The sequence below is a fragment of the Hyperolius riggenbachi genome, chromosome 7 (genome assembly GCF_040937935.1).
Source record: "Hyperolius riggenbachi isolate aHypRig1 chromosome 7, aHypRig1.pri, whole genome shotgun sequence".
In the NCBI taxonomy this organism is placed as follows: Eukaryota; Metazoa; Chordata; class Amphibia; order Anura; family Hyperoliidae; genus Hyperolius; species Hyperolius riggenbachi.
Window position 1 is genome coordinate 40,288,125 of NC_090652.1, and position 27,835 is coordinate 40,315,959.

Consider the following 27,835-nt stretch of genomic DNA (forward strand, 5'->3'; position numbering starts at 1 on the left):
GTTCCAGGGGACGTGCGCGTGACAAGGGGAGCGCACATGGACATGCCGCTCATGCGCAGAACCCAACGACTGCCCGGATTATCGGGAGCAATAGCAGCATAACGGAGGGGCCAAGGACGGCAAGGGAGGCCACGGTACTTATGGGGCTGGAGAAAGCCCCGGGTAAGTAAAAATAAGTGCTAGTGAACCATCTTAGGAACATACTACACCATAAGGGGCTCCCATTTCTCTTTTTTATCTCCCCCTGGAATAACGACAGGTACTCAAGACCCTCAATCACATTGGCTTTAGTGGAAATTATTTTATCCGTACAAATACACCTAGAATTGCCTCCATCAAGGGCTTCATTTAGAAATGCAGTATAAAGAAATGAGTAAAAGGTTACAAAAAAAAAGAAACTGTTTCTCAGTTGGCCATACTTCTGTTTGCTATGCAGCAGACACCGTAGTCTCCTCAGCACTGCCCAACACAATGAATATTTACAATTATTCTTTCTCACATATACGCTTTTATGGCCTCCCTGATGTCCATATTGAAGGTATCCAATTCGAAGCCTGAGAGACCTGGACTCTTTCCCTTTATGATTTTATTAATGCATCGGTTCTTAAACTGCGTCTCGACCCCAATGTGAGGAATGACCTTGTATCCACCCTCCCCTGCGAACTTGGCAATGCCTCGGTTGGTATTCTTCCGGCATTTTTCCATGGCTGTGAAGTACCACTCTGACCTAGGGACCATATACGACCAGAAGATTACTGTGTCTTTGTATCGATGGCTGATATCAGCCAAGACTCTTCTCATGGAGGACATTAAGTTTACGGCAGACACCAGTCCAAAATCATTCCCTCCTAAATGGATGACCAGGAAGGTCGGTGCACCCATTTCATCGACCTTTCTCTTCAGGAACAATGTCAGCTCATGCCACCTCATGCCAGCTTTGGTCATCCAATGAACAGTGTAGTTTTCCTTGCCAAAGCACAGGTCATGTCCATAAGAGGCCACATGCGCTCGCTGCTCAGCTTGTGATATCAAAGCATGCCCGATGATCCAAATTTGTTTATCTCCTGTATTGGAAAATCAAACTAAGTTATGGAATAGTCCAAGTAATACAGTCACCAAAAAAAAAAAAAAAAAAATGTACCACGCCAAAAGTTTTTAGATTTGGAGATGTCCTACATTATCTGCCAACTACACAATGGTTTTACAGTCCCTCTAGCCCAGTGTTCCCCAACCCTGTCCTCAGGGCACAGCAACGGTATGTTTTGTAGAAATCCACAGAGGTAGTTAATCAGCTCTGTTACAACACGAATTACCTCACCTGTGCATGTTTGTGGTTTTCTGCAAAACATGTACTGTTGGTGGGCCTTGAGGACAGGGTTGGGGAACACTGCTATCCAACCTACCGATACAATTGGCCTCAATTCTGGAAGCTATGTGAGGTAAATATTTTTTTTGTAGGTAAAATACCTCATGAGGTATTTTCCTCTTTTGTTTAGCAATTCTGAAAGATTTTTCTCCATTTCTAAACATGAGGTAAATGCATAAAGTGAGGTAAAACATGAGGTATTTCAGCGGTAAGCATGCAGTAAATAAGTAATAGTAATATTTAATGGTCTTCCATAAGTTAGGATAGTCTTAGGAAGATATATTTTTTTTTTAGGGGGAGGAAGGTGTATTTGATTACGTAACAACCTATGAAAAGTATATTTATAGGCAACCCTTATAAAAAAAAAATCCAGTAAATTATTTGGAGTTTATTTCTACTATTCTTTTCTATTACACAGCCTGAATAGTAACGCCACTATAACAGCAATAGTAGATTGTATGTATATATGTAATGTAATATATGGAATAATACGGGCCCTCATGTAGTGCAGAAATTGGTCTCTAGTAACCATTGTTTGGGGTACACAGCTCATCCCTTCTTCTGCGTGTCAGTATGCCAGTCTGCTTATATATATCTCTCATGTGATTATAAGAAGCTATGAATGCGAAGGATTAAACTTATGTGGGGCCCAGCTCACTAAAGCCTGTAACTGTTTGGACGCAAGTATGGGCATTCCTGCCCGGAGTTGATGTATGCCACTCCTTGTAGTGGAATCACGGCTGGTCTGGCCAGTCAACGAGTAGTAGGTGGAGCCAGGGTGTGCTATGTATGCCTGGCCCGCCGTGTACAAGCCACGCCCTGATGAAGAACGGATGTGACGTTCGAAACTAGTCGGCGATTCAGCACACGCAGCCGACGTGACACCAACTGACCCCAGCCATGCTGCCTGTTTGAGAATGCCGGATTCCGTGTTCGGTTTGGCATGCCCTCCCAATGAGGACGTGGATGTTAGCGGACGTGGTTGTTTGCGGAGACATTAGGACGTAGCGCGAGAAGGGAGACCATCTTTGTATGTCCCGTAGATGGAAAGGGGACGCAGTGTGGATCAAGCACCAACCCTTTAGCGCGAGTTGAGTCTGGCTCAGAAGAGGATCAGTCCTGCTGCCGTGTCCTCTGGGAGTTCGTGAGTAAGGCTGCATGGTCTATACACATGCATCTTGGGGGCCCCCCACCGCCATTTCTGCCATAAAACAACTAGCCTCAGTGCCTCGCATGGATTTCTATTGCTAATGCGGACAGTGTTTAATGCTTGCTTGAGCCTGTGATTCCTGCTTTACTCTCGCTATGCATACCTGAGATTTCTGCAGCTGTGGAGTCCTCGAGACTGTTGATTAGTTAGGATCTCTGGAGTGGTGGGAAGGGAAAAAGTTTTTTGACCCCCTTTTTGTGTGTGGATGCCTGGGTGATTTGGCTGTCTGTCTGGTGTGACGTGTGGTGGTACTGTACAACAGCGCTGTTGCTTTTAACACTGTGACCTGTTTCACAACTTTTTAAGCTTCGCCTAATAATAAAACGACCTTTTCCATTTTTGCAAGACCTTTGTCACGTTTAGTTTGTCTCCAATTACAAGAGTGTGGGTCAAGTTCAAAATTACTAGCAAATGAAGGAATATTAGGATCGTGGTCCCTCACAACTCCTCATTCCCCCTCCCCCCTCTTTACTTTTCTATTACACAGCCTAAATAGGAACGCCACTATAACAGCAATAGAAACGCCACTAAAAACTGCAAAATGCACACAAAATTGACTTCTGCTAACATGCCTCCTAATTTCCATGAGAATAGCGATTTTTGGTAAATTATCTCATGAGGTAAAACATGACTAAAAAGGAGCTCTCCATAGTATATTACCAAAAATCAGGACTTTATTTGCAAGTTTAAGTTATACTTACAAGAAGTAAATGATAAAAATCGCATATCAGCGGCGGGGCACATCCGCTACACGCCCAGGGAGGCAGAGTCACACGCACTGTGGCCAGCAGTGCGGTCTCCGGTGGCCCGGGAGCTAGTCTTTCGAGGCGGTGGCCTATTTTCAGCATGCTGGATGAGTTGTGTGTGTGTCTCATATTGTGATTTTAAAGAGTAACTGTCAGGCTGCAAAAGCTAATTTAAACCTCTATTCTCCTGTGCTAAACAGTTTAGAAGGAAGCCAAAAAGGCAATACTGAAGTTAAAAATCTCTCTTACTTTGATGTTTGCTGAACAGCAAGCCTCTATATTCCCAAGCTCCTAAGGAGGCCAGCAGGCCGCATAACAGATACTGCAAAGCATTCTGGGGCTGCTTCTTCTCCCCACTGCACTCCCTTGGTCCTCCCCTTCATTTACCTATCCCGCCCTAAGGCTGCTTTCACAGTGAGAAGTTACAGGCTCATGTTACAGCAGCTTGTAACGCAGCCCAACTCACAGCACTGAAAAATCAATGTGCTGTTAACAGTGCACATGGTCCATTAGAGCAGTGATCTGCATACTTGGCTCTCCAGCTGTTAAGGAACTACAAGTCCCACAATGCATTTGCTTTTATGGATCATGACTGTGGCTGTCAAACTCCTGCAATGCATCGTGGGACTTGTAGTTCCTTAACAGCTGGAGAGCCAAGTCTGCAGATCACTGCGTTAGAGTATACTGCATGAGTGGCTATTGTTCCTAGCCACATGGCTAATTAATATTCACTGCACAGTAGTGTTGTCCGGATCATGAACCATTAGGATCTTTGATCCTAATCTTTTTTGTGAGTCGAATCATCAGGAAGCAAGGTAAGGGAGGATATTACATCACAATTGGCTTCATACAAGACAGACAAACATGGAACCTGCCATGAGCTGTCAGGAGCATCATTCTCTGCAAATACTATATAAAAATTCTGTGAAATCCAAACGTGGACAGTGAAATGCATATGTAATGTAAGTACAGACAATATTTAGCTACTGATATATATGTGTTTTTTTTCTCTGAGACCTTATACCCAACAGTTCCTCTTTAACATAAATTATATACTTTGAGACAAAAAAAGTCAGGCAGGATAACTATATGGTTAATAAGGGGTTGGGACGCATTTTTATTGTATGTTACGAGTCAGTACTTCTGCTTTAAAAGATAGGTCCAAGCAGAATAAAAAACAAAAATCCAATTACCTGGGACTTCCTCCAGCCCCTGGCAGCCGTCCTGTGCCCTTGCCGCAGCTCCCGGTCTCCTCCGCTGCAATCTTGCCAGGTCAGCTTCTTCTGCGCTCCACTGTGCGGGTCGCGCTGACTTAAACTGCGTCTCGACCCCAATGTCAGCTCATGCCAGCTTTGGTCATCCAATGAACAGTGGTCATCCAATGAACAGCCTGCGCAGTACCGTCCTGATGACGTCAGTGTGACCACGTGACCTACGCGGTGGAGCGCAGAAGAAGCTGACCCGGAGGCTGACCTGCAGCGGAGGAGACCGGGAGCTACAGGAGCTGCCACGAGGGCACAGGACGGCTGACAGGGGCTGGAGGAAGGTTTTTTGTTTTTATTCTGCATGGATGTATCCTTCAAATAGCAAAAAGACAAAAGACTTGCACAGCAATTTTATTATGGAAATTAGATTTCGTCTTTAAAGGGAACCTAAACCAAGCTGTAAAAACGTGTTTCACTTATCTGGGGGTTCTACCTGTCCCCTGCAGCCACCCTGTTCCTGTGCCATCTCTGAACGATCTTCCAGTCCCGCATTGTGCTTCAGTTTTGAATCTGGCGAGTCAGCCAGCCGATGGCCACTGTGCCCTCGATCGCGCTTCCTGTCACCGGGAGTGTCCTGCGCATGCACAGTAGAGATTTTCTTGTACTCTGCATGTGCAGGACACTCCTGGCGATGAGGAGGGAGATAGAGGATGTGCAATGGCCGCACAGATGCAGTAGCCACCCATTGGCTGACTCGCCAGAATTGAAACTGAGGCACAGCGTGGGAACGGGAAATTGTTCAGAGATAGCTCAGAAACAGAGCGGCTGCAGGGGGGCCGGTAGAAGCCCCAGGTAAGTGAAACATGTTTTTTACAACTTGGTTTAAGTTCCCTTTAAGTCACCTGATTCACTAACTCACCTGTCTCGGCAGAAGCTGTGCCTTTGCTCCTCTTCTCACCTAAAACACAAAATGGCAGCATATTAATTTGTCAGTGTCTAAGGGGGAAGTGCACCATATATCACCAGAATACCCGATCCGCCTACTTGTTCCATTTCAGTGATCCTTAATGAAGCTGCTGGATCAGCAGGACTGCCAATGAACAATATGTATTTGTAGCATCACAGATATCCTCAATTCAATAACTAGTCTTAGATCAGAATCTGGGGCGGAGTCATGACATCAATCCGCCAGCATTATTTTCCCCATGCCTAAGAAAAATTGCCCAGGACAATTTCAAACAACGGGCAGGGATAGGCATACGGAATATGTACCCGGGGGAGTCACACTTTATGTGAGAAAATCACACTTTATTATGTGTGATTTAATAGATCTTGCCAATTTATTAGGTTTAAAGCAAACCATCATTTATAATGTAGGTACTCTTTAATACATACTCAATCACAATGGCAACAGCAGAAAGAAGAGGCTTCAGTATCTACGAGGATTCAGCCATTGTTATCAAGGATCAAGAAAGCAGGCCAAATCATTGTGGTCATTAAAGGGGTACTATGGTGAATTTTTTTAAAAAATTTTAAACATGTGCAAACAGACAAATAAGAGGTACGTTTTTTCCAGAGTAAAATGAACCATAAATTGCTTTTCTCCTATGTTGCTGTCACTTAAAGTAGGTAGTAGAAATGTGACAGAAGGGACAGGTTTTGGACTAGTCCATCTTCATAGGGGAGGCTTTTATTCTTTATAAAGATATTCCCTAAAAAGATTTAAACAATGATCCTGGCCAGCTTCCCTGCTCACTACACAGTTTTTTGGCAGTTGAACAGAGCAACTGCTATTCACTAAGTGCTTTTGAAAATAAATAAATCCTTGAGAATCCCCTATGAAAAGATGGACTAATCCAAAACCTGTCACTTCTGTCAGATTTGTACTACCTACCGTGACAGCAACATAGGAGAAAAGTAATTTATGGCTCATTTTACTCTGGAAAAAAAGTACTTATTTTTTTGCACAGATTTTAAATTTTACAATTTATCACCATGATGCCCCTTTAAGACTGAGGGATCCCCTAGCTCAAGAGAGATCGTTCCCAGTGGCCATAGACACATACAAGTAACAGCTGAACAGTTTACCTGCATCCGTGTCTCCTGCAGACTGATCATCATCTTCCAGTTCAGAGATATCCAGATCTGTAAAATAAGACATCCCCCACTTAATCTATCTGTACAAAACACACAGCAGGGGACGAGACAAACAACATTGATATTGCGCTTTTCTACTGGCGGACTCAACGCGCTTTAGCTGCAGCCACTGGGATACGCTCAGTAGGCAGTAGCAGTGCTAGGAAGTCTTGCCCAAGGTCTCCTTACTGAATAGGTGCTGCTTGCTGAACAGGGAGAGCCGGTATTTGAAACCAGGTCTCCTGTGTCAGAGGCAGAGCCCTTAACCATTACACTATCCAGGCACTAGAGTGTACATCCAGTACAAAACCCTGACTGCTCACCTGTAACCTAATAAAAAAAAAAAAAGAACCCAGGAAAAGGCCCAAAAATGTTTGTGTGCTGGCTGCTGAGTCAGAAATATTGCATTATTCTTTACCAGCTGATGGCCCGGCATTGCCTGGGTATGTATTTGGCTGGTGTTGGCTCCACCCACTTTTTCTAACCCTAAGGGCCCTTTTCCACCAGCGCAAACTGAATCGCAAAGTCGCAAACCGCTAGCGATTTTACAATCGCTACGGTTTGCTTTTTAACATAGGAATCGCGGTAGGTCATTTCCACTACCGCGATTCGTTTTTTACCCGAACGCGAGGCGGAGCGATATTTGCCGCGATTTTGCTATGCAGTGCATAGCAAAATCGCGGCCGCAAAACGTCGGGGAATGGCCGGTTTTGCGATTCAGCAATCGCTAGCGTTCAGCGTGAACGCTAGCGACTGCAGGTGGAAAAGGGCCCTAACACACAATTACTCAATGACCAAGTTTGTGAGCTTTGCGGTCTTTGGCATCAATCATTTGTATTGAAATGAAAAATCTGATTGGCTGTTTGTGGCGCCACCCCCTTTTCTGAATTTGAACTCCAGTCACCCAATGACCAACTGTACCAGGTATAAGACTTTGTGCCAATAACAGTGCAAAACTGGTATTAAATATTCCCCTTGAAAATCAATAGGTGAATTCTGATTGGCTTTTGTAGGCTCCACCCACTCTTCTGCATATTAATCCCAGTCACCCAGTGAACAACTGTGCAAAGTTTGAGAACCTTACCATTAGCAGTGTAAGAATGGCTGCAGTTAACATTTTTGTATTTTTTTGTAAATTTGTATTTGTCTCCACCCACTTTTTGGTTATGGGAATAAAAAGTATCCTACACGTTATTCCAGGTTATGTACTATAAGTGTGCCAAATTTCATGCAAATCCGTTCAGCCGTTGCTGTGTGATTGAGTAACAAACATCCAAACTTTCACATATATAAGTAGGATTTTTATGATGATTTTTGCTTTATGGTATGTCTCTTTCAAGATGTCAGTGGTGTTAGTGGTAATGTATAAATGGGGGGGGGGGAAATCGGGGGGTGCTCAACAGCTTTTACTAGCTAGCCTAGTGATAGCTAAATGGTTTAAAGCTATGTGAGAAAATAATTTCATTAAGGGGGACTTCTGGGGCCAGAGAGCGACACAATGTCGGGCATACCGCTAAGGGGGTTAAACAGACTGATTGACACAATGTGGCAGATGATTGCCTACAAGCAAATATAGCCTTGATAAAGGGGTCCTACGTGACTCCAAAGTGTGGGAATCGTGGATTTATAAGGCTAATTCCTGTAGGACTCATTTAAAGGACAACTGAAGCAAGAGGGATATGGAGGCTGCCATATTTATTTCCTTTTATATACCAGTATTCCTTTTATATACCAGTTGCCTGTCTGTCTTGGTGATTTTATTATTATTATTATTATTATTTAGTATTTATATAGCGCCGACATATTACGCAGCGCTGTACAATGTATATATATATCTTGTCACTAACTGTCCCTCAAAGGAGCTCACAATCTAATCCCTACCATTGCCATATGTCTATATTATGTAGTGTAAGTACTGTAGTCTAGGGCCAATTTTAGGGGGAGCCAATTAACTTATCTGTATGTTTTTGGAATGTGGGAGGAAACCGGAGTGCCCGGAGGAAACCCACGCAGACACGGAGAGAACATACAAACTCTTTGCAGATAGTGCCCTGGCTGGGATTCGAACCAGGGACCCAGCGCTGCAAGGCGAGAGCGCTAACCACTACGCCACCGTGCTGCCCCCCCGTGCTGTGATCTCCTGCCTCTAATACATTAAGCCATAGACCCTGAACAAGCATGCAGCAGATTAAGTGTTTCTGACATTATTGTCAGTTATGACAAGATTAGCTGCATGCTTGTTTCTGGTGTTAAGCTCCGTCTACACGGAGCGATGTTACTCGATTGATAGGATCCGTCAGGTCGGATTTTGCTACCGCCGATTCCCTGCTCGTTCCCCATGGCAGGGAACAGAGCGAAAGATAAGCGGCGCCGGCGGGGCGAGCGGGGGATCGAATCCGACGCATGTGCGGGCGATCGGGAACGCGGTGGGTACGAGCGGGGATGCGGAAGAGGCGATCCGGCGGCTAATCGAGCCGCCGGCGTGCCTCGTGTAGATGGGGCTATACGGAAGAAAAATGAATTTGTGTGCTACATTGTATGGCTGATAAAGCACTGAATTGTAAGAAATATCCTGGTCACTGGGAAGGGGGTGGGGTGGGGCGTTTGAAGACTGTGGTCCTGAAAGGGAAACTGAAGAGAGTAAAATTATTTAAAGAGACACTGAAGCGAAAAAAAAATTATGATATTATGATTTGTATGTGTAGCACAGCTAAGTAATAAAACATTAAGATCAGATACATCAGTCTAATTGTTTCCAGTACAGGAAGAGTTGAGAAACTCCAGTTGTTATCTCTATGCAAACAAGCCATTAAGCTCTCCGACTAAGTCTTAAGGCCCATACACACGTCGGATTTCCGCCGGGCGGATCGCTCAAACTCACCCTTATCAAGCGAACGACAGCCTGTACACACCCCCGATTTAGCGGGCAAACGACGGGGCGTGCAAACGACCCGTCGTTCGCGGAAATCCGACGTGTGTATGGGACTTAAGTCGTGGAGAGGGCTGTTATCTGACTTTTATTATCTCAAATGTAAGTGAACTGTTTACTTTTTCTCTGCCAGAGGAGAGGTCATTACTTTACAGACTGCTCTGAAAGACTGATTTTGAATGCTGAGTGTTGTGTAATCTGCACATATATTATAGAATGATGCAATGTTAGAAAAAACACTATATACCTGAAAATAAAAGTATGAGAATATTTTCTTTGCTGCGAAATTTCTAGTAATTATTCATAGTACACAACCAAATCACTATATCATATTTTTTCGCTTCAGGGTCTCTTTAAAATAAACACATGACGTAGCTGCAAATGAATATTACATACTAACCTCATCGTCAGTTCCTCCGAGAGGCTCACCATTTTCTTCTTACAGTGATCCCCTCCAGTTCTGACAATATTTTGACAGAACTGAAATATACCATTTGTCGTCAGTTATATAACAGCAGCATTCAGTTACAACTGAATGTGCAAGGTAATGTCCATGTTTCCCTATGGCACAAGTGGGTAATATTACAGTTTAACAGTGTGCTGACCAGGAAGCTGTTATGGGGTAATGGGCATTTTTAAAATGTGGGATGAAGAATTCCATTGATCACAGTGGACAAATGGGGTGCAGGAGAGGAGAAAGAGATTGAGGAATAGACTACACAGGAGGTAAGTATGACCTGTGTATGGTTATTTTGACTTTTTATTATCAGTTCAGGTTCTCTATAAGTGGTTAAAAGGAAATACATACAGCAGCCTTCATATTCTTCTCACTTCGGTTGTCTTTTAACCTCCTTGCCGGTTATCCCGAACACAGTTCGGGGTAACCTGCGCAGGAGGATTTCTCAGGCCCCGCTGGGCCGATTTGCATAATTTTTTTTTTCCTACACGCAGCTAGCACTTTGCTAGCTGCGTGTAGTATCCGATCGCCGCCGATTCGCCACTACCCGCCGCGCCGATCTCTCAGCTGTGTCAGCACAGGAATCTGGGCAGAGCAGCTAATTTGTAAACACCTAGCCCTATGTCTGCTTCCATGAAAGCAGGAAGTAGACACACTGACGATTTATTGCAAAATTTGTATCAGCTGTGGCAAAGAAATGTTTTTCTGTAAAGGTTATTATGCGGTTTAGCTTTTAGAGAAGAGAGGAAATTCTGAGTTCAGGTCCACTTTAAAAGTGTAACTGTCGGGCACATAATCAAAAATCACTTATTTGTTTTTATCTGGTAACCAAGTAATAAGGATGCTAACCAGGCAATCCAAAAAGTTAAAAATCACTATTACTTTTCTTGTTGGTAAATGATCAGTCCCCAGTTCACTTGACTCCTATTTGGTACATCTGCCGCACAAAGGAAGTTGCAGGGCATGCTGGGTTGTCCTTTTTTGCTTCTCTACTTTCCCCTCAGACTTAACTAATGCAGCCTGATTGGCTGAAGCCTCTTTCCCTCCTGTTTTCCCCTCCCACACCTCTAATTCTTCTCTCTGATTGGCCAATATTTCTCATGCTAATGCTGCATACACACTTGAGATAAAAGTCTTTGGAAAAGGCAATATCACAGACCAATTTTACCCCATTCCATGTAGTATGAGAGCCATACTCTACACAGTCTATTCTATGGAGCTGCACTTCCCATCAGATAAAATCTTTGCAAGATTCTGCACACAAAGATGCCCGTACACATTCAAAAGATTATTATCTGCAAAAGATCTCTTCCTGCAATAGATCCATTCCTGCAAAATGCATTCATAGTCTATGAGATCTGCAGATCCTCATACACACCTTGTTTAACAGACTTCATCTGCATATCTGGCAATCATCTGCAGATCTGAAAATCCATCCTGGTGGATCTGATCTGCAGATGATTGCCTGTTAAACAAGGTGTGTATGAGGATCTGCAGATCTCATAGACTATGAATGCATTTTGCAGGAATGGATCTATTGCAGGAAGAGATCTTTTGCAGATACTGATCTGTTGAGTGTGTACGGGCATCTCTGTGTGCAGCATCTTGCAAAGATTTTTATCTGATGAGGAGTTCAGCTCCATAGAATAGACTGTGTAGAGTATGGCTCTCATACTACATGGAAGGGGGTAAAATTGGTCTGTTAACTTGCCTTTTCCAAAGACTTATCTCAAGTGTGTATGCAGCATAAGACAATGCACTTTCTATTGCAGAGCTGGGTGGGAGTGCTTGAAGACTGGGACAAGGGCTGGCAATGCATACGCAATCAAGCAGAAGAGAGTAAGGGAGAAAATTACATCAGGATTGGAAAAAAAAAAAAAAAAAAAGATAAAATGGAGAATCCCAAGAAGGATTTTCTCCTTTTTCACTATAGAAAAATCACTAAAATCAAAGTGTGGACAGTGCAATTCATGTTACATAAGTAAAGCAAGTATTTATCTACTTATATATGTTTTTTTCGGAGATCGTATGGCTGACAGCTCCTTTTTCAAGAAGGCTACTCATATATGTACAAAGTCAACTTTTTAAAGTAGTGAAAAACTCTCTCTACAGCAAAGCCTCAACTGATAACAATATCCACACAATTTCCTAGCATCTACAGTATTGGCATATGGATAACCCACCTGGAGCAACCAGCGACTTCATTTCCTTCCACACAGTATACTGGATGGAGGACACCTTGGTGACGTTTTGCTTCAGCTCCTCCTTATCAATGATAGTCTTTTCGGAGCAGGCCTCCTTCTGCACCCTCTCACACCTGGGGACAGAACAAACAGGCCACTGATATACCACATAAATAAAGGTGGCCATACATTACCCGATGTGTCACCAGATCGACCATTAGATAGATCCCACTCTGACCGAAACTGATCAGCGAGGGATCTAGAACCTGCCCATTCATTGCACACGCATTTCTAATAGACCTCAGCATGACATCCTACATGTGCCAGTATCACGAATATGAGGAGAACCAGTGTCGGCACTAAATGCTCCGCAGGAGCTCAAGGGACAGTTGCAGTTCCTGTGGTGTGCACCCTTATATCAAACAGTCGGTGTAGTAGAGAACAGTGCTGGACACCAAAACAAATGCTTCCTCCCGGGCATGGCTTTTGGAACGCCGGTGGCTCCTGAACGATTCTGGCGGTAGAGGAGCGACTCTACACAGAGGGCTCGTTCACACAAAGGCCATTTTTGGCTTTTTTTTTTTTTTTTTAGCGCAGACGATTTTCCAAAACGCCCCCAGAATGCTTGTGCAATGCATCTCTATGAGAAGGTTCACATCAGCGCGTTGCAGTCGCTTTCCACTCAGCAAAGCGGTGTCTGTTCCATTTTTGGGGCGATTTTGCTTCAATGGAAGGTATAGGAAGAGCGCTAAATGCTCACAAAATCGCTCTTGTGCAGCGATTGCGTGAGCATTTTTAAGAATAAATACATTGTATTTATTATTTTCCTGGGTCAAAGAGGTCACTTCCTGACTTGCGTCAGGGAGTGAATTACAAAACCGCTCTCAAAAATCGCTTAGAAAAAACAAACACTTTTTACAGAAACGCACTGCGCAGCCAAGCGCCGGGAGGCGCTTAAAAAGCCAAAAACTTGCACAAAATTGCAAAAACGCTTGTGTTTGCGATTTCTTTTTTTTAGATGTGAATGAGGCCTTAGCTTTTATGCAATTTGAAGGTGTTTAAAGAGGAACTCCAGTTAAAATAATAAAATAATAAAATGTCTTCATTTTACAATAATTATGTACAAATGATTTAGTCAGCGTTTCCCCATTGTAAAATCTTTCCTCTCTCCGATTTACATTCTGACATTTATCACATGGTGACATTTTTACTGCTGGCAGGTGATGTCAGTGGAAGGAGATGCTGCTTTTTTTTTGCAGTTGGAAACAGCAGTTTCCCACAATACAAAAATGCTCCCACAGTGTGATGTCAGTGCCTCAGTGCTCTGAGGCGCTGACATCACACTGTGGGAGGGGTTTCACCACAAAATCAGCCATACAGAACCCCCCGATCTGTTTGAGAAAAAAAAAAAAAATAGATTTCTCATGGGAAAGGGGTCATCAGCTATTGATTGGGATGAAGGTCAATTCTTGTTTACGGTTTCTCTTTAAAGATACACTGAAGCCTCCATAAAACTCTTTTTATTGCAGATTAATGTTTAGCATGCATGCCCTTCCTCAAATGCTGCATCCCCGCGGCTGATCTAATTTTATTTGCATTGCTGCACCAACTAGCTGCAAGCGAGTTCTGAAAAAAAAACAGCGCCGGAGATTTGGGCGCAGCCGGCGCAACCATAGGCCGTAATAAGAATTACTCAGTGAGTAATTTGGGCGCCGTCAAAAGACAGAGCACAAATTACTACAAAACACACTAATGTGGCCGCCAGCAATAGTTGTAAGCCGAATTACATCACTCCCTGCCATCCACGTGCACCTGGAGGGGGAATAGTAATAAACGCCACCGGGACTTGTGCAGGATAAGCCATATATTAGCTGTATTTTGCGCCCAAATCTCCGGCTGCTGATTCATAGATATGTGGTAAACGGCAGTACAAAGCTAGTGCAGCTGGCAATCTTGTTTTCCCTGAAAATCTTTTTTTTTTTTTACAATCGTCCCTCTGCCAAATCAGAAACGTATTTATCATTTACCAATCGGAACTCAATACACCTTAATTGTTGTGCACAAGTTGGGAGGGAATCACACGAATGGCTGGGAATGTCACACTCTGGCCCACGGGCCAAATCATCAGTGTCCAGGAGTGTTCTGCGCATGGAGTGTTCTGCGCAAGTACGAGTCTATGCAAACTTTGCATGCGCAGAATGCTTCAAACTACAAAAGCGTAATCGAGAAGGTGCATGGACAGACCGCTCATGCGCTTTAGTACGCGACTAGACTAGTTGGAGATCAGCGGCAGAACTGAGGGGAACAAGGGACCTGAAATACAACCGTGGGGGTTTGATAGCTGAGAGAAGCCCCATGTAAGGGAAAGTCATATTTTAACCCCCCCCCCCCCCCCACCTTAAGTATCCTTTAATATCGATAAGATATTATGAATCCTAATTACAGAAAGGGAAATGCACTTACTGATCTAAGAAGGACTTGATGTTCTGTAAAGGAAACACAAAACAATCATTATGGTGGATGTCAGAAAACCCCCCTAAATAAAAAGCAAGACAACACGTATTCAGGCCTGCTGGCTCCACTCACAGACAGGAAGGAGGCGGCATCGGTCTCACTCAACTTCTCATTGGCCTCAGCAATGGCGTGCGTCAGGAACTCTTCATTCTTCTGCATCTTGAGGGCGGAGCTCTGCATCTCCTCCAGCCGCTCCTTCCCCTCATTCCGGATCTTCTGCATGTACTTCTCCTCCTGCTCTTGCAGGAAGTTGTGCAGGCCCTCGAATCCCCCCATAATGTGCTGCTCACACTCCTGCATGTCAGCCTGAAGGAGGAGGAGGAGACCTGTGAGATCTGCTCTGAGGACCATCTGTGGTGATTTCTACACCTGCAGGGCTTCTGCATTATAATTTTTAATGCACTGAAAATATTCACTGTGCTGAAAACAGATAGTTCTCGGTATGCTGCCAGCTTATCTTGCCTCGCTACCCCCCCAAGTAGCTGCACTCCACACTGCTCAGTGTTAAGAGTCACATGGCTCCACCTTCTCCATAGGACCCACGCTGGCAACGCTAGAGCTACGCACACACTGGAAGGAACTTGGCCAGGACCAGAGCAGGATCAACCACAAGACAATCTAGGCAGGTGCCTGGGGCCTAAAGGGTATCACGGCATCATCTAACGGCCACCTACTCTGACGCCTCCACCACCTTAGCTTACCAAAAAGTCTGGTAATCTAAGGGCCTCAGCTGGCTTCCAAAGCCCAAGTGCGGACAACTTCCAGTTGTCTCCACCTGTTACAGTGACTGTTACCTGGCAGGTATCCCACTATTGTACAATTCTCTTTCTTTCTGTTATACAAATGCTACACTTAGAGCAGGCATGGGCAAACTTGGCCTTACAGCTCTTAAGGAACTACAAGTCCCACAATGCATTTGCCTTTATGAGTCATGACTGTGGCTGTAAGACTCCTGCAATGCATTGTGGGACTTGTAGTTCCTTAACAGCTGGAGGGCCAAGTTTGCCCATGCTTGACTTAGTGGCTCCTGTTTCTATCCTCGGGTCTCATTTTCTGAGGTCTTTGGAGAAGGAAGCCTGTATGGTGTCCGGATCTGATCACTTACTTTGAGCTGCTCAATCTTCTCATTCTGCTGGTCAGGCAATGGTTCAACCACCTCCAGGGCTTCCTCTAGCGGTGTCACTATGGCCGACACTTTTGGCTGAAAGAAAGACAACACCATTATTGTAAACCACGGTTCCTCTATCAATGATGTGCTTACCCCAGGGGGCGGGACATACTAGCACACGCCTGTCCATTCGATTTAACAATATCCGAGTTTTAGGCCTCTGTTTTATGAGCAGCCAAAGGCGGTGAATTCACTGTCAGCTGCTCCTGTTTGCTTGCCAGCAGTGGTGGACAGATGCCTCCCCCCCCCCCCCCTTCCTAGTACAGCGGTTGCTTGCTTTTGACCTCAGTCGGCAGAACTCAGTGCTGTAAATTCTTGGAATTCTTTGATGTCTCTCCGCTAGCAGAGGATGCAGAGACTGAAAGTAGAAGTCCCCTCTTGTCTCACACTGCCCCCTAGTGACAAGTGGCCATAAATACACATTACAGCAGTACTAATTAGTTGCAAGGGAATGTAACAAATAGGAAATAAAAAAAAAAATGTGAAAAAAAAAAATTTGGCCTAGAGCACCTGCGAGCCTCTAAATAAAATTGGCTGCTAAACGGTTAAAGAGGAGCTGTTAGGTATAGGGTCTCAGAGAAAAAAAACCACATATCAGTAGCTAAATATTGGCTGTACTTACATTACATATGCATTTCACTGTCCACGTTTGGATTTCACAGAATTTTTATATAGTATTTGCAGAGAATGATGCTCCTGACAGCTCATGGCAGGTTCCATGTTTGTCTGTCTCCTATGAAGCCAAATGTGTCGTCATGTCCTGCCTGCTTCCTGATGATTACACTCAGAAAAAGACAACACTACTGTGCAGTGAATATTAATTAGCCATGTGGCTAGGAACAATAGCGGACTCATGTAGTATACTCTGCCCTGTGATTTTTCAGTGCTGTGAGCTGGACTGGGTTACACGCTGTTGTAACATGAGCCTGTAACTTCTCACTAGCAGCAGAGTGGAGGACCCAAGGTGGGAAGAAGCAGCCCCAGAATGCTTTGCAGTATGGTATGCGACCTCTCGGCCTCTTAAGAGCTTGGGTCTAACAGCCTTGCTGTTCAGCACACATCAAAAGTAAGAGAAATTTTTAACTTCAGTATTGCCTTTTTGGCTTCCTTCTAAACTGTTTAACACAGGAGAATAGAGGTTTAAATTAGCTTTTGCAGCCTGACAGTTACTCTTTAAGGAAGCCAAGGAGTTCAAAACCCCAGAACCAGACTTGGGCTGGGTTTACACAAGAAATGTGTCCAGTCCTGTTATGGGTGAACCAGGCCTTAGGGCTCGTTTCCATGCAGATCAGAGCCCCGTGGCTCTGCACGTCACTTGCGGCGGGGGTGGGAGGCGATCTGAAGCACTCCGAAATGCAGCAAAGCATGCGTGGCATTGGCGAATCGCCGTGCATGAATGGAAACGATCGCATTCCATAAGCGCACATCAAAGTATATGGAAACAAGCCCTTAGTGCAGTAACGCACCCTATCAGAATTCGGTGGCAACAAGTACTGTGCACCACCTTGTTTATTTGGCAAGCGTTCCCCCGTCTGTAAATATTTAAGCACTGTTCTATCTACCCTTTTAATAAATTAAAAATCATTTAGTGAATTATCTATGCTCTGAAATACAAAAAGTAGTCAGCTCTGCCTCGGCAACGCCACTGTAAAATATTGAGTTTACATGATTCTGGTCACAAGCATGGTGGTAGGCCTAAGAAGTACAGGTATGCTGCTGAACTGCAGTGCACAAGAGTTTTCATAAAGCGGCAAATAATGTACTGTATTTTGCGGAATATAAGACACTTTCTCTCCCCCAAAAATGGGGAGAATAAAAAGTCCTTACTTACATATAGTACAAAGACAGGGAGTCCCCGACTTACAATCTCCCACTGATACGAACCGCCGAAACATCAGAAACTCCCTGCCTTGTCCCAGTGTCCTCTCCTGGCCCTCCTGCATGTTTCCTCCACTCTACCATGAGACACGATCAGCAGAAGCACTCACTAGGGGAAGCCGTGCAGGAGATAAGAAACCTGCGCTCGCCACTGGAATCGCTGTGAGGTGAGCTGCTTTGCTGCTAATTATATTACACACAGGGGAGAGGAGAAAACGTGGGGTGGGGGGCGCAGGAAAGGACACAGGGGGAGGAGGAGGAACAGGATGAGACATTGGGGCCAGGAGGGGACACAGAAGGATAGGAAGGGGACACATGGAGAGCAGGAGGAGACATGGGGGGGGGGGGGGGGGCAAGAGGGGGAACAGGAGGGACAGGAGGCCGAAACAGAGTAACAAAAGGGGGAACAGGAGAGGACACAGAGGAACAAGAGGGGACACAGAGGAACAAGAGGGGACACAGAGGAACAAGAGGGGACACAGAGGAACAAGAGGGGACACAGAGGAACAAGAGGGGACACAGAGGAACAAGAGGGGACACAGAGGAACAAGAGGGGACACAGAGGAACAAGAGGGGACACAGAGGAACAAGAGGGGGAACAGAAGACATGAGGGGGAACAGAAGACATGAGGGGGAACAGAAGACATGAGGGGGAACAGAAGACATGAGGGGGAACAGAAGACATGAGGGGGAACAGAAGACATGAGGGGGAACAGAAGACATGAGGGGGAACAGAAGACATGAGGGGGAACAGAAGAACAAGAGGGGGAACAGAAGACATGAGGGACACAGAAGAACAAGAGGGGGAACAGAAGACATGAGGGGGGACAGAGGAACAAGAGGGGACACAGAGGAACAAGAGGGGACACAGAGGAACAAGAGGGGGAACAGAAGACATGAGGGGACACAGAGGAACAAGAGGGGGAACTGAAGACATGAGGGGACACAGAACAACAAGAGGGGAAACAGAAGACATGAGGGGAAACAGAAGACATGAGGGGACACAGAAGACATGAGGGGACACAGAGGAACAAGAGGGGACACAGAAGACATGAGGGGACACAGAGGAACAAGAGGGGGAACTGAAGACATGAGGGGGAACAGAACGACATGAGGGGGGACAGAACGACATGAGGGGGGACAGAACGACATGAGGGGGGACAGAACGACATGAGGGGGGACAGAACGACATGAGGGGGGACAGAACGACATGAGGGGGGACAGAACGACATGAGGGGGGACAGAACGACATGAGGGGGGACAGAACGACATGAGGGGGGACAGAAGACATGAGGGGGGACAGAAGACATGAGGGGGGACAGAAGACATGAGGGGGGACAGAAGACATGAGGGGGGACAGAAGACATGAGGGGGGACAGAAGACATGATAGGGGACAGAGGAACAAGAGGGGGAACAGAAGACATGAGGGGGGACACAGAGGAACAAGAGGGGGAACAGAAGACATGAGGGGACACAGAGGAACAAGAGGGGGAACAGAAGACATGAGGGGGGACAGAGGAATAAGAGGGGGAACAGAAGACATGAGGGGGGACAGAGGAACAAGAGGGGACACAGAGGAACAAGAGGGGGAATAGAAGACATGAGGTGGAACAGAATACATGAGGGGACACAGAGGAACAAGAGGGGGAACTGAAGACATGAGGGGACACAGAAGAACAAGAGGGGGAACAGAAGACATGAGGGGACACAGAGGAACAAGAGGGGGAACAGAAGACATGAGGGGACACAGAGGAACAAGAGGGGGAACAGAAGACATGAGGGGGAACAGAAGACATGAGGGGGAACAGAAGACATGAGGGGGAACAGAAGACATGAGGGGGAACAGAAGACATGAGGGGGAACAGAAGACATGAGGGGGAACAGAAGACATGAGGGGGAACAGAAGACATGAGGGGGAACAGAAGAACAAGAGGGGGAACAGAAGACATGAGGGACACAGAAGAACAAGAGGGGGAACAGAAGACATGAGGAGGGAAAGAGGAACAAGAGGGGACACAGAGGAACAAGAAGGGACACAGAGGAACAAGAGGGGGAACAGAAGACATGAGGGGACACAGAGGAACAAGAGGGGGAACTGAAGACATGAGGGGACACAGAACAACAAGAGGGGAAACAGAAGACATGAGGGGACACAGAAGACATGAGGGGACACAGAGGAACAAGAGGGGACACAGAGGAACAAGAGGGGACACAGAGGAACAAGAGGGGACACAGAGGAACAAGAGGGGGAACTGAAGACATGAGGGGGAACAGAACGACATGAGGGGGGACAGAACGACATGAGGGGGGACAGAACGACATGAGGGGGGACAGAACGACATGAGGGGGGACAGAACGACATGAGGGGGGACAGAACGACATGAGGGGGGACAGAACGACATGAGGGGGGACAGAACGACATGAGGGGGGACAGAACGACATGAGGGGGGACAGAACGACATGAGGGGGGACAGAAGACATGAGGGGGGACAGAAGACATGAGGGGGGACAGAAGACATGAGGGGGGACAGAAGACATGAGGGGGGACAGAAGACATGAGGGGGGACAGAAGACATGAGGGGGGACAGAAGACATGAGGGGGGACAGAAGACATGAGGGGGGACAGAAGACATGAGGGGGGACAGAAGACATGAGGGGGGACAGAAGACATGATAGGGGACAGAGGAACAAGAGGGGGAACAGAAGACATGAGGGGGGACACAGAGGAACAAGAGGGGGAACAGAAGACATGAGGGGACACAGAGGAACAAGAGGGGGAACAGAAGACATGAGGGGGGACAGAGGAATAAGAGGGGGAACAGAAGACATGAGGGGGGACAGAGGAACAAGAGGGGACACAGAGGAACAAGAGGGGGAATAGAAGACATGAGGTGGAACAGAATACATGAGGGGACACAGAGGAACAAGAGGGGGAACTGAAGACATGAGGGGACACAGAAGAACAAGAGGGGGAACAGAAGACATGAGGGGACACAGAGGAACAAGAGGGGGAACAGAAGACATGAGGGGACACAGAGGAACAAGAGGGGGAACAGAAGACATGAGGGACACAGAAGAACAAGAGGGGGAACAGAATACATGAGGGGACACAGAGGAACAAGAGGGGGAACAGAAGACATGAGGGGACACAGAGGAACAAGAGGGGACACAGAGGAACAAGAGGGGACACAGAGGAACAAGAGGGGACACAGAGGAACAAGAGGGGACACAGAGGAACAAGAGGGGGAACAGAAGACATGAGGGGACACAGAGGAACAAGAGGGGGAACAGAAGACATGAGGGGACACAGAGGAACAAGAGGGGGAACAGAAGACATGAGGGGACACAGAGGAACAAGAGGGGGAACAGAAGACATGAGGGGACACAGAGGAACAAGAGGGGGAACAGAAGACATGAGGGGACACAGAGGAACAAGAGGGGGAACAGAAGACATGAGGGGACACAGAGGAACAAGAGGGGGAACAGAAGACATGAGGGGACACAGAGGAACAAGAGGGGGAACAGAAGACATGAGGGGACACAGAGGAACAAGAGGGGGAACAGAAGACATGAGGGGACACAGAGGAACAAGAGGGGGAACAGAAGACATGAGGGGACACAGAGGAACAAGAGGGGGAACAGAAGACATGAGAGGACACAGAGGAACAAGAGGGGGAACAGAAGACATGAGGGGACACAGGGGACACAGAGGAACAAGAGGGGGAACAGAAGACATGAGGGGGAACAGAGGAACAAGAGGGGGAACAGAAGACATGAGGGGACACAGAGGAACAAGAGGGGGAACAGAAGACATGAGGGACACAGAAGAACAAGAGGGGGAACAGAATACATGAGGGGACACAGAGGAACAAGAGGGGGAACAGAATACATGAGGGGACACAGAAGAACAAGAGGGGGAACAGAATACATGAGGGGACACAGAGGAACAAGAGGGGGAACAGAAGACATGAGGGGACACAGAGGAACAAGAGGGGACACAGAGGGACATGAGGGGGAACAGAAGACATGAGGGGGAACAGAAGACATGAGGGGGAACAGAAGACATGAGGGGGAACAGAAGACATGAGGGGGAACAGAAGAACAAGAGGGGGAACAGAAGACATGAGGGGACACAGAAGAACAAGAGGGGGAACAGAAGACATGAGGGGACACAGAAGAACAAGAGGTGGAACAGAAGACATGAGGGGACACAGAGGAACAAGAGGGGGAACAGAAGACATGAGGGGACACAGGGGACACAGAGGAACAAGAGGGGGAACAGAAGACATGAGGGGACACAGAGGAACAAGAGGGGGAACAGAAGACATGAAGGGACACAGAGGAACAAGAGGGGGAACAGAAGACTTGAAGGGACACAGAGGAACAAGAGGGGGAACAGAAGACATGAGGGGACACAGAGGAACAAGAGGGGGAACAGAAGACATGAGGGGACACAGAGGAACAAGAGGGGGACACAGAAGAACAAGAGGGGGAACAGAAGACATGAGGGGACACAGAGGAACAAGAGGGGGAACAGAAGACATGAGAGGACACAGAGGAACAAGAGGGGGAACAGAAGACATGAGGGGACACAGAGGAACAAGAGGGGGAACAGAAGACATGAGGGGACACAGAGGAACAAGAGGGGGAACAGAAGACATGAGGGGACACAGAGGAACAAGAGGGGGAACTGAAGACATGAGGGGACACAGAGGAACAAGAGGGGGAACAGAAGACATGAGGGGACACAGAGGAACAAGAGGGGGAACAGAAGACATGAGGGGACACAGAGGAACAAGAGGGGGAACTGAAGACATGAGGGGACACAGAGGAACAAGAGGGGGAACAGAAGACATGAGGGGACACAGAGGAACAAGAGGGGGAACAGAAGACATGAGGGGACACAGAGGAACAAGAGGGGGAACAGAAGACATGAGGGGACACAGGGGACACAGAGGAACAAGAGGGGGAACACAAGACATGAGGGGGAACAGAGGAACAAGAGGGGGAACAGAAGACATGAGGGGACACAGAGGAACAAGAGGGGGAACAGAAGACATGAGGGACACAGAAGAACAAGAGGGGGAACAGAATACATGAGGGGACACAGAGGAACAAGAGGGGGAACAGAAGACATGAGGGGGAACAGAAGACATGAGGGGGAACAGAGGAACAAGAGGGGGAACAGAAGACATGAGGGGACACAGAGGAACAAGAGGGGGAACAGAAGACATGAGGGGACACAGAGGAACAAGAGGGGGGACAGAAGACATGAGGGGACACAGAGGAACAAGAGGGGGAACAGAAGACATGAGGGGACACAGAGGAACAAGAGGGGGAACAGAAGACATGAGGGGGAACAAAAGACATGAGGGGGAACAGAAGACATGAGGGGGAACAGAAGACATGAGGGGGAACAGAAGACATGAGGGGGAACAGAAGAACAAGAGGGGGAACAGAAGACATGAGGGGACAGAGGAACAAGAGGGGGAACAGAAGACATGAGGGGACACAGAAGAACAAGAGGGGGGACAGAAGACATGAGGGGACACAGAGGAACAAGAGGGGGAACAGAAGACATGAGGGGACAGAGGAATAAGAGGGGGAACAGAAGACATGAGGGGACACAGAAGAACAAGAAGGGGAACAGAAGACATGAGGGGACACAGGGAACATAAAGGGGAAATAGGAGGACACATAGGAGGAACAAAGGAGGACACAAGGCGACAGAAGGCACACATGGTGGACAGAAAGAGACACAGAAGGACAATGATTGAGAGAGAATATCTACAAGACGTTCCTGAACATAGACACACCAGGTTTAGTATATATATTTTTCCCCTGGTTTTTGCCCTCTATAAACCTAGGTGTTTAATATATTCCGGATAGTCTTGTATTCTGAAAAATACATTAAATGTAAAACATAATGTAAGCAATACTACAATACTTACCATGTACAATTCCGCTGCATCTCGGATGGATAGGAAATTGTGACCGGCGTGTTTCAGGGAGTCCCGACAGATAATACAACTCAGGGTTCCATCATCCTTGCAGAAGCTCTTCAGCCTCTCGTCATGCTCAGGGCAGTCATTGAATATTTCGGTGTTCATTTTCAGTGCAGGCTTCGCTGGAGACAACATGGTCACAGCACCAGCTGCCTTCTTCACTAGGTTGGCCAGGGCTCGGTTGGCGGTATAGGTTTTGTCGATCATCATTTCGTTGCAGTCAGGGCAGACAAAGATGTCCTCATCCTTCCAGGCATTGTCCATGCAGTCACGGCAGTAGTTGTGGCCACACGCGACCATGACGGGATCTTTGAAGAGCTCTTTGCACAGAAGGCAGATCAAGTCCTCAGCAACATCCTCTGATATCAGCAACAAGTTGTTTGCCTGCGATTTCAAGTCTTCAGCAACATCCTCAGACTGGTTGCTTGTCGGAGCTTCCAGATCTTCAGCAATATCACCAGATGCCTCCAAGTTCTCAGTTTCCAAGTCCTCAGCAAAATCTTCAGATTCCCCGAAGTCCTCGGGTTCCAAGTCCACAGCAATACCTTCAGATTCCCCAAAGTCCTCGGGTTCCAAATCCACAGCAATACCTTCAGATTCCCCGAAGTCTAGGTCCACAGCAATACCTTCAGATTCCCCAAAGTCCTCGGGTTCCAAGTCCACAGCAAAACCGTCAGATTCCCCCAAGTCATGGGCAAAATCTTCACTTTCAATCCTCTTTTTCTAAAGGGAGAGGAATGACATGTTAAGGGAAGTAGGAAACAACAGTAAAAGAAGCTAAGACCACAGTAATAACACGCATACTGTCAACTGCCACTGTGATCCAGAAATCCACGTTCTAAAAATGTCTACCCAAATCTTAAAGAAAAATTGTATTGAGAAAAACCTCCCCGGGGGAAGGGGTACTCACCTCGGGTGGGGGGGAAGCCTCCGGACCCTATCGAGGCTTCCCCCGTCCACCTGTGTCCCATGGCGGCGGCGAGAAAGCTCCTGGAATGGCGGGGATGTAAATATTTACCTTCCCGGCTCCAGCACAGGCGCAGTATTGGCTCGCCGCTCGGAGATAGGCGGAAATAGCCGATCGCTTTCGGGCCGCTCTACTGCGCAGGCGCAAGTTTCCTGCGCTTGCGCAGTACAGCGGACCCAACAGAGATCGGCTATTTCCGCCTATCTCCGTGCTGAGAGCAGCAACAGCGCCCCCACTGGAACCAGGGAAGGTAAATGTAGCTTGTCAGGCTTGTCGAGCCAGGATTGCAGGAGACTTCGGGGGAGCCAGCGCTGGACTGCCTGCAGCTACAGTGGAGGGGGAAGCCTCCTTGGGACCCTGAGGCTTCCCCCTCCCGAGGTGAGTACCCCCCAGGGAAACTTTTTCTTTGTTAAAGGTTCTCTTTAAGATTAGCTAAAAATCAAATACATGCCTTTTATATCTGTAGCTGGGCAGAACTCCAAATCCCTACATTTTAGTATACAGGGAGTCCCTGACTTAAAGAGGAACTGTCGTGAAAATCTTAAAATTGAAAACACATACAAATAAGAAGCACATTTATCCCAGAGTAAAATGTGCTATAAATTTCTTTTCTCCTACGTTGCTGTCACTTACAGTAAGTAGTAGAAATCTGACATTACCGACTTGGGCTAGTCCATCTCTTCATGGGGGATTCTCAGCATGGCCTTTATTCTTAATAAAGACACTCCCTGAAAAAGATTTATACAAAGATGCTGGCCAGCCTCACTGCTCACCGTACACTTCTTTGGCAGTTGGACGGAGCAACTGCCATTCACTAAGTGCATTTAAAAATAAAGAAAACCCTTAGAAGCCCCATAAGAAGATGGGCTAGTCCAAAATCTGTTGGTAATGTCAGATTTCTACTACCTACTGTAAGTGTCAGCAACATAGGAAAAAAAAAAAAAAAGTAATTTATGGCTCATTTTAGTCTGGAAGAAACATGCTCCTTACTTGTACTGTATGTGTTTACATGCATTTTAAATTGTAAGATTTTCGTGACAGAGGTCCTTTAAGAACGCCGGACATACAAACAACAGTCCGCCGAACCGTCATGCCGCCGCATGCTCCTCCTCCATTCATCTTGCAGAGTATACGCAACGGAACCAGCATCGTTTCTCTCACCCGCTCTGGGCGCCTCCAGTGATGAGTAACCGCCTCTCGACCTCTCCCTCTAGTGCTGCCTTCTCCTGCACATCATGTGTGTTTCCATGACACAAGAGAAGCTGGAACTAGAGGGAGCGGTGAGGGTGACATGGCTGAGGAACATCTTATTACAGCACTTGTTCCACGCAATGCTTTCCTAACAATTGAGTCATGATCGTTAAGGGCGACATTTAATGTGTACCTGAGGTGAAGCTCAAGTCAGTTAAATACTTACCTAAGGAGAGGGAAGCATCTGGTTCTTGTACAGGCTTTTCACTGTGTCCTCTGGTCCACTGTCCACCAAATGCGGACCCCCCAAAGGAATCTAACAAAACTCTTATTGGATTCCACACTCGTGACTGCACTCCTCTTCAAGCAAGAATGAGGCCGTACTGCGCCTGCATGAACAAGGCCACGCCTGTGCAGGCACATTTCTACATGAAGAGAAGCATGGTCTGAGTCGATTAAAGGCTTTTAGGTGAGCGGATGGCACAGCGGGCATGAATGTACTTGCAGCACGGGGCCTGGGGAAATTGCCTTAAGGCTATCCAACATGAGAATTGTAGGCCTACCTGAAAAGGCTGAAGGCAATACCCCAGGAACAGTTCACAGAGGAGCTGCTGAAGTCCCTCTTTGGCGCGGAAACTTTCTCCCATGTCTTTGTGGTTGAGCGGGCCCATAGGATTTCGCCCAAACTTCCAGCTCCAGGTCAGCCTCCACGTACTTTTATTTTTAAACTTTTAAATTATCGTGACCGAGACGCGGTTCTGTGCGCGAAAAGGGCGCCATTTCATATGAAAACACCACGATTTAATTCTACCCCGACTTTACTACGGAGGTGCAAAAACAAAGGGCCAAATTTGCTACAGCTAAACGCAAGCTGCGTGACCTTCAACTCAACTACGCTATGCTATACCCCAGCTCGTCTGTTCCTAACCGCTTTTCTTTTGGTACCGTGTCATTGTGAGTACTGCCACCTCCATAAGAAGTTTTACCCTGGGGGGCGTGGCTTGGATGGCGCTCTGAGCGGACACGTTTTTCAGAGCTCTGCTGCTCGGCTGCTCATAAACTCCTGAAAAGGGCTGCAATTTGGACTCAGACTTCGGCACAAACATCCCTGTTATCTAGGGAAACCTCTGGGCTCCACACTGGAGGATTGGTGTGCCCCCCCGCCGGGTGACTCCGACGGCACTGAATACTCGACCCCGGAGGCGCTGCAAGCTCCAGGCCCTGCTAGGCCGCACAGGCATCAAGACCGCTATAACCCATACTCGCCCGCAGACATGGGAAAAGGGAAAGACAAAGATAGCAAAAAAGATGCTCCTCAAGCTGGAGAACAACTACCGGCGACCCCCGCCCCTTCTAAATCGACCGCGAAAGGTAAGGGAGACAAACTCCATGCCCAAGATGGCGTGCAGACTGATGACGATACACCTCAACCCAGCATCGCCGATGTCATGGAAGCCATAAAGCACTGCCAAACCTCCCTGACAGTCAAGATCGACTCCATAGACGCCCGTTTTGGCTTTCTTACTGACGAACTCTCCAAAACCAAAGGGAGAGTTAAGGAGCTGGAAAGCAGGGTCTCCACTAACGAAGATACTATTCAACAACACCAAAAAGAGATACCTGTTATGCAGAAGCAGCTCAAGGCGCTGACAGCGAGGTCGGTAGACGCCGAAGATCGGAATAGACGATCTAATATCCGCATCCTGGGTCTCCCTGAGGGATCAGAAGGGGCAGATGTTCCAGCATATGTAGAGGGACTTCTAAAACGTCTCCTGCCACCTGCAACTTTTTCAAAGTTCTTCCTAATCGAAAGGGCCCACCGCATGCCTGCGAAACGGGGCCCTCCTGGCGCCTATCCTAGGCCTTTAATCTGCAAGGT

General features: G+C 47.0%; 1 protein-coding gene across 1 annotated transcript in view; it reads right to left on the reverse strand.

The window, feature by feature from the left end:
- Positions 1–271: 271 nt before the first annotated feature.
- Positions 272–27,835, reverse strand: part of LOC137524268 (nuclear factor 7, brain-like) — a 71,491-nt gene continuing 43,927 nt past the window's right edge. Inside the window, exons 4-11 of the mRNA XM_068243941.1 lie at positions 23,745–24,521; positions 15,852–15,947; positions 14,819–15,052; positions 14,696–14,718; positions 12,233–12,366; positions 6,616–6,672; positions 5,447–5,485; positions 272–1,064 (exon numbers count right to left, since the gene is read on the reverse strand). Coding sequence (XP_068100042.1) covers positions 496–1,064; positions 5,447–5,485; positions 6,616–6,672; positions 12,233–12,366; positions 14,696–14,718; positions 14,819–15,052; positions 15,852–15,947; positions 23,745–24,521 — 1,929 coding nt within the window. The 3' untranslated portion in view covers positions 272–495. The remainder of the gene's footprint in view (positions 1,065–5,446; positions 5,486–6,615; positions 6,673–12,232; positions 12,367–14,695; positions 14,719–14,818; positions 15,053–15,851; positions 15,948–23,744; positions 24,522–27,835) is intronic.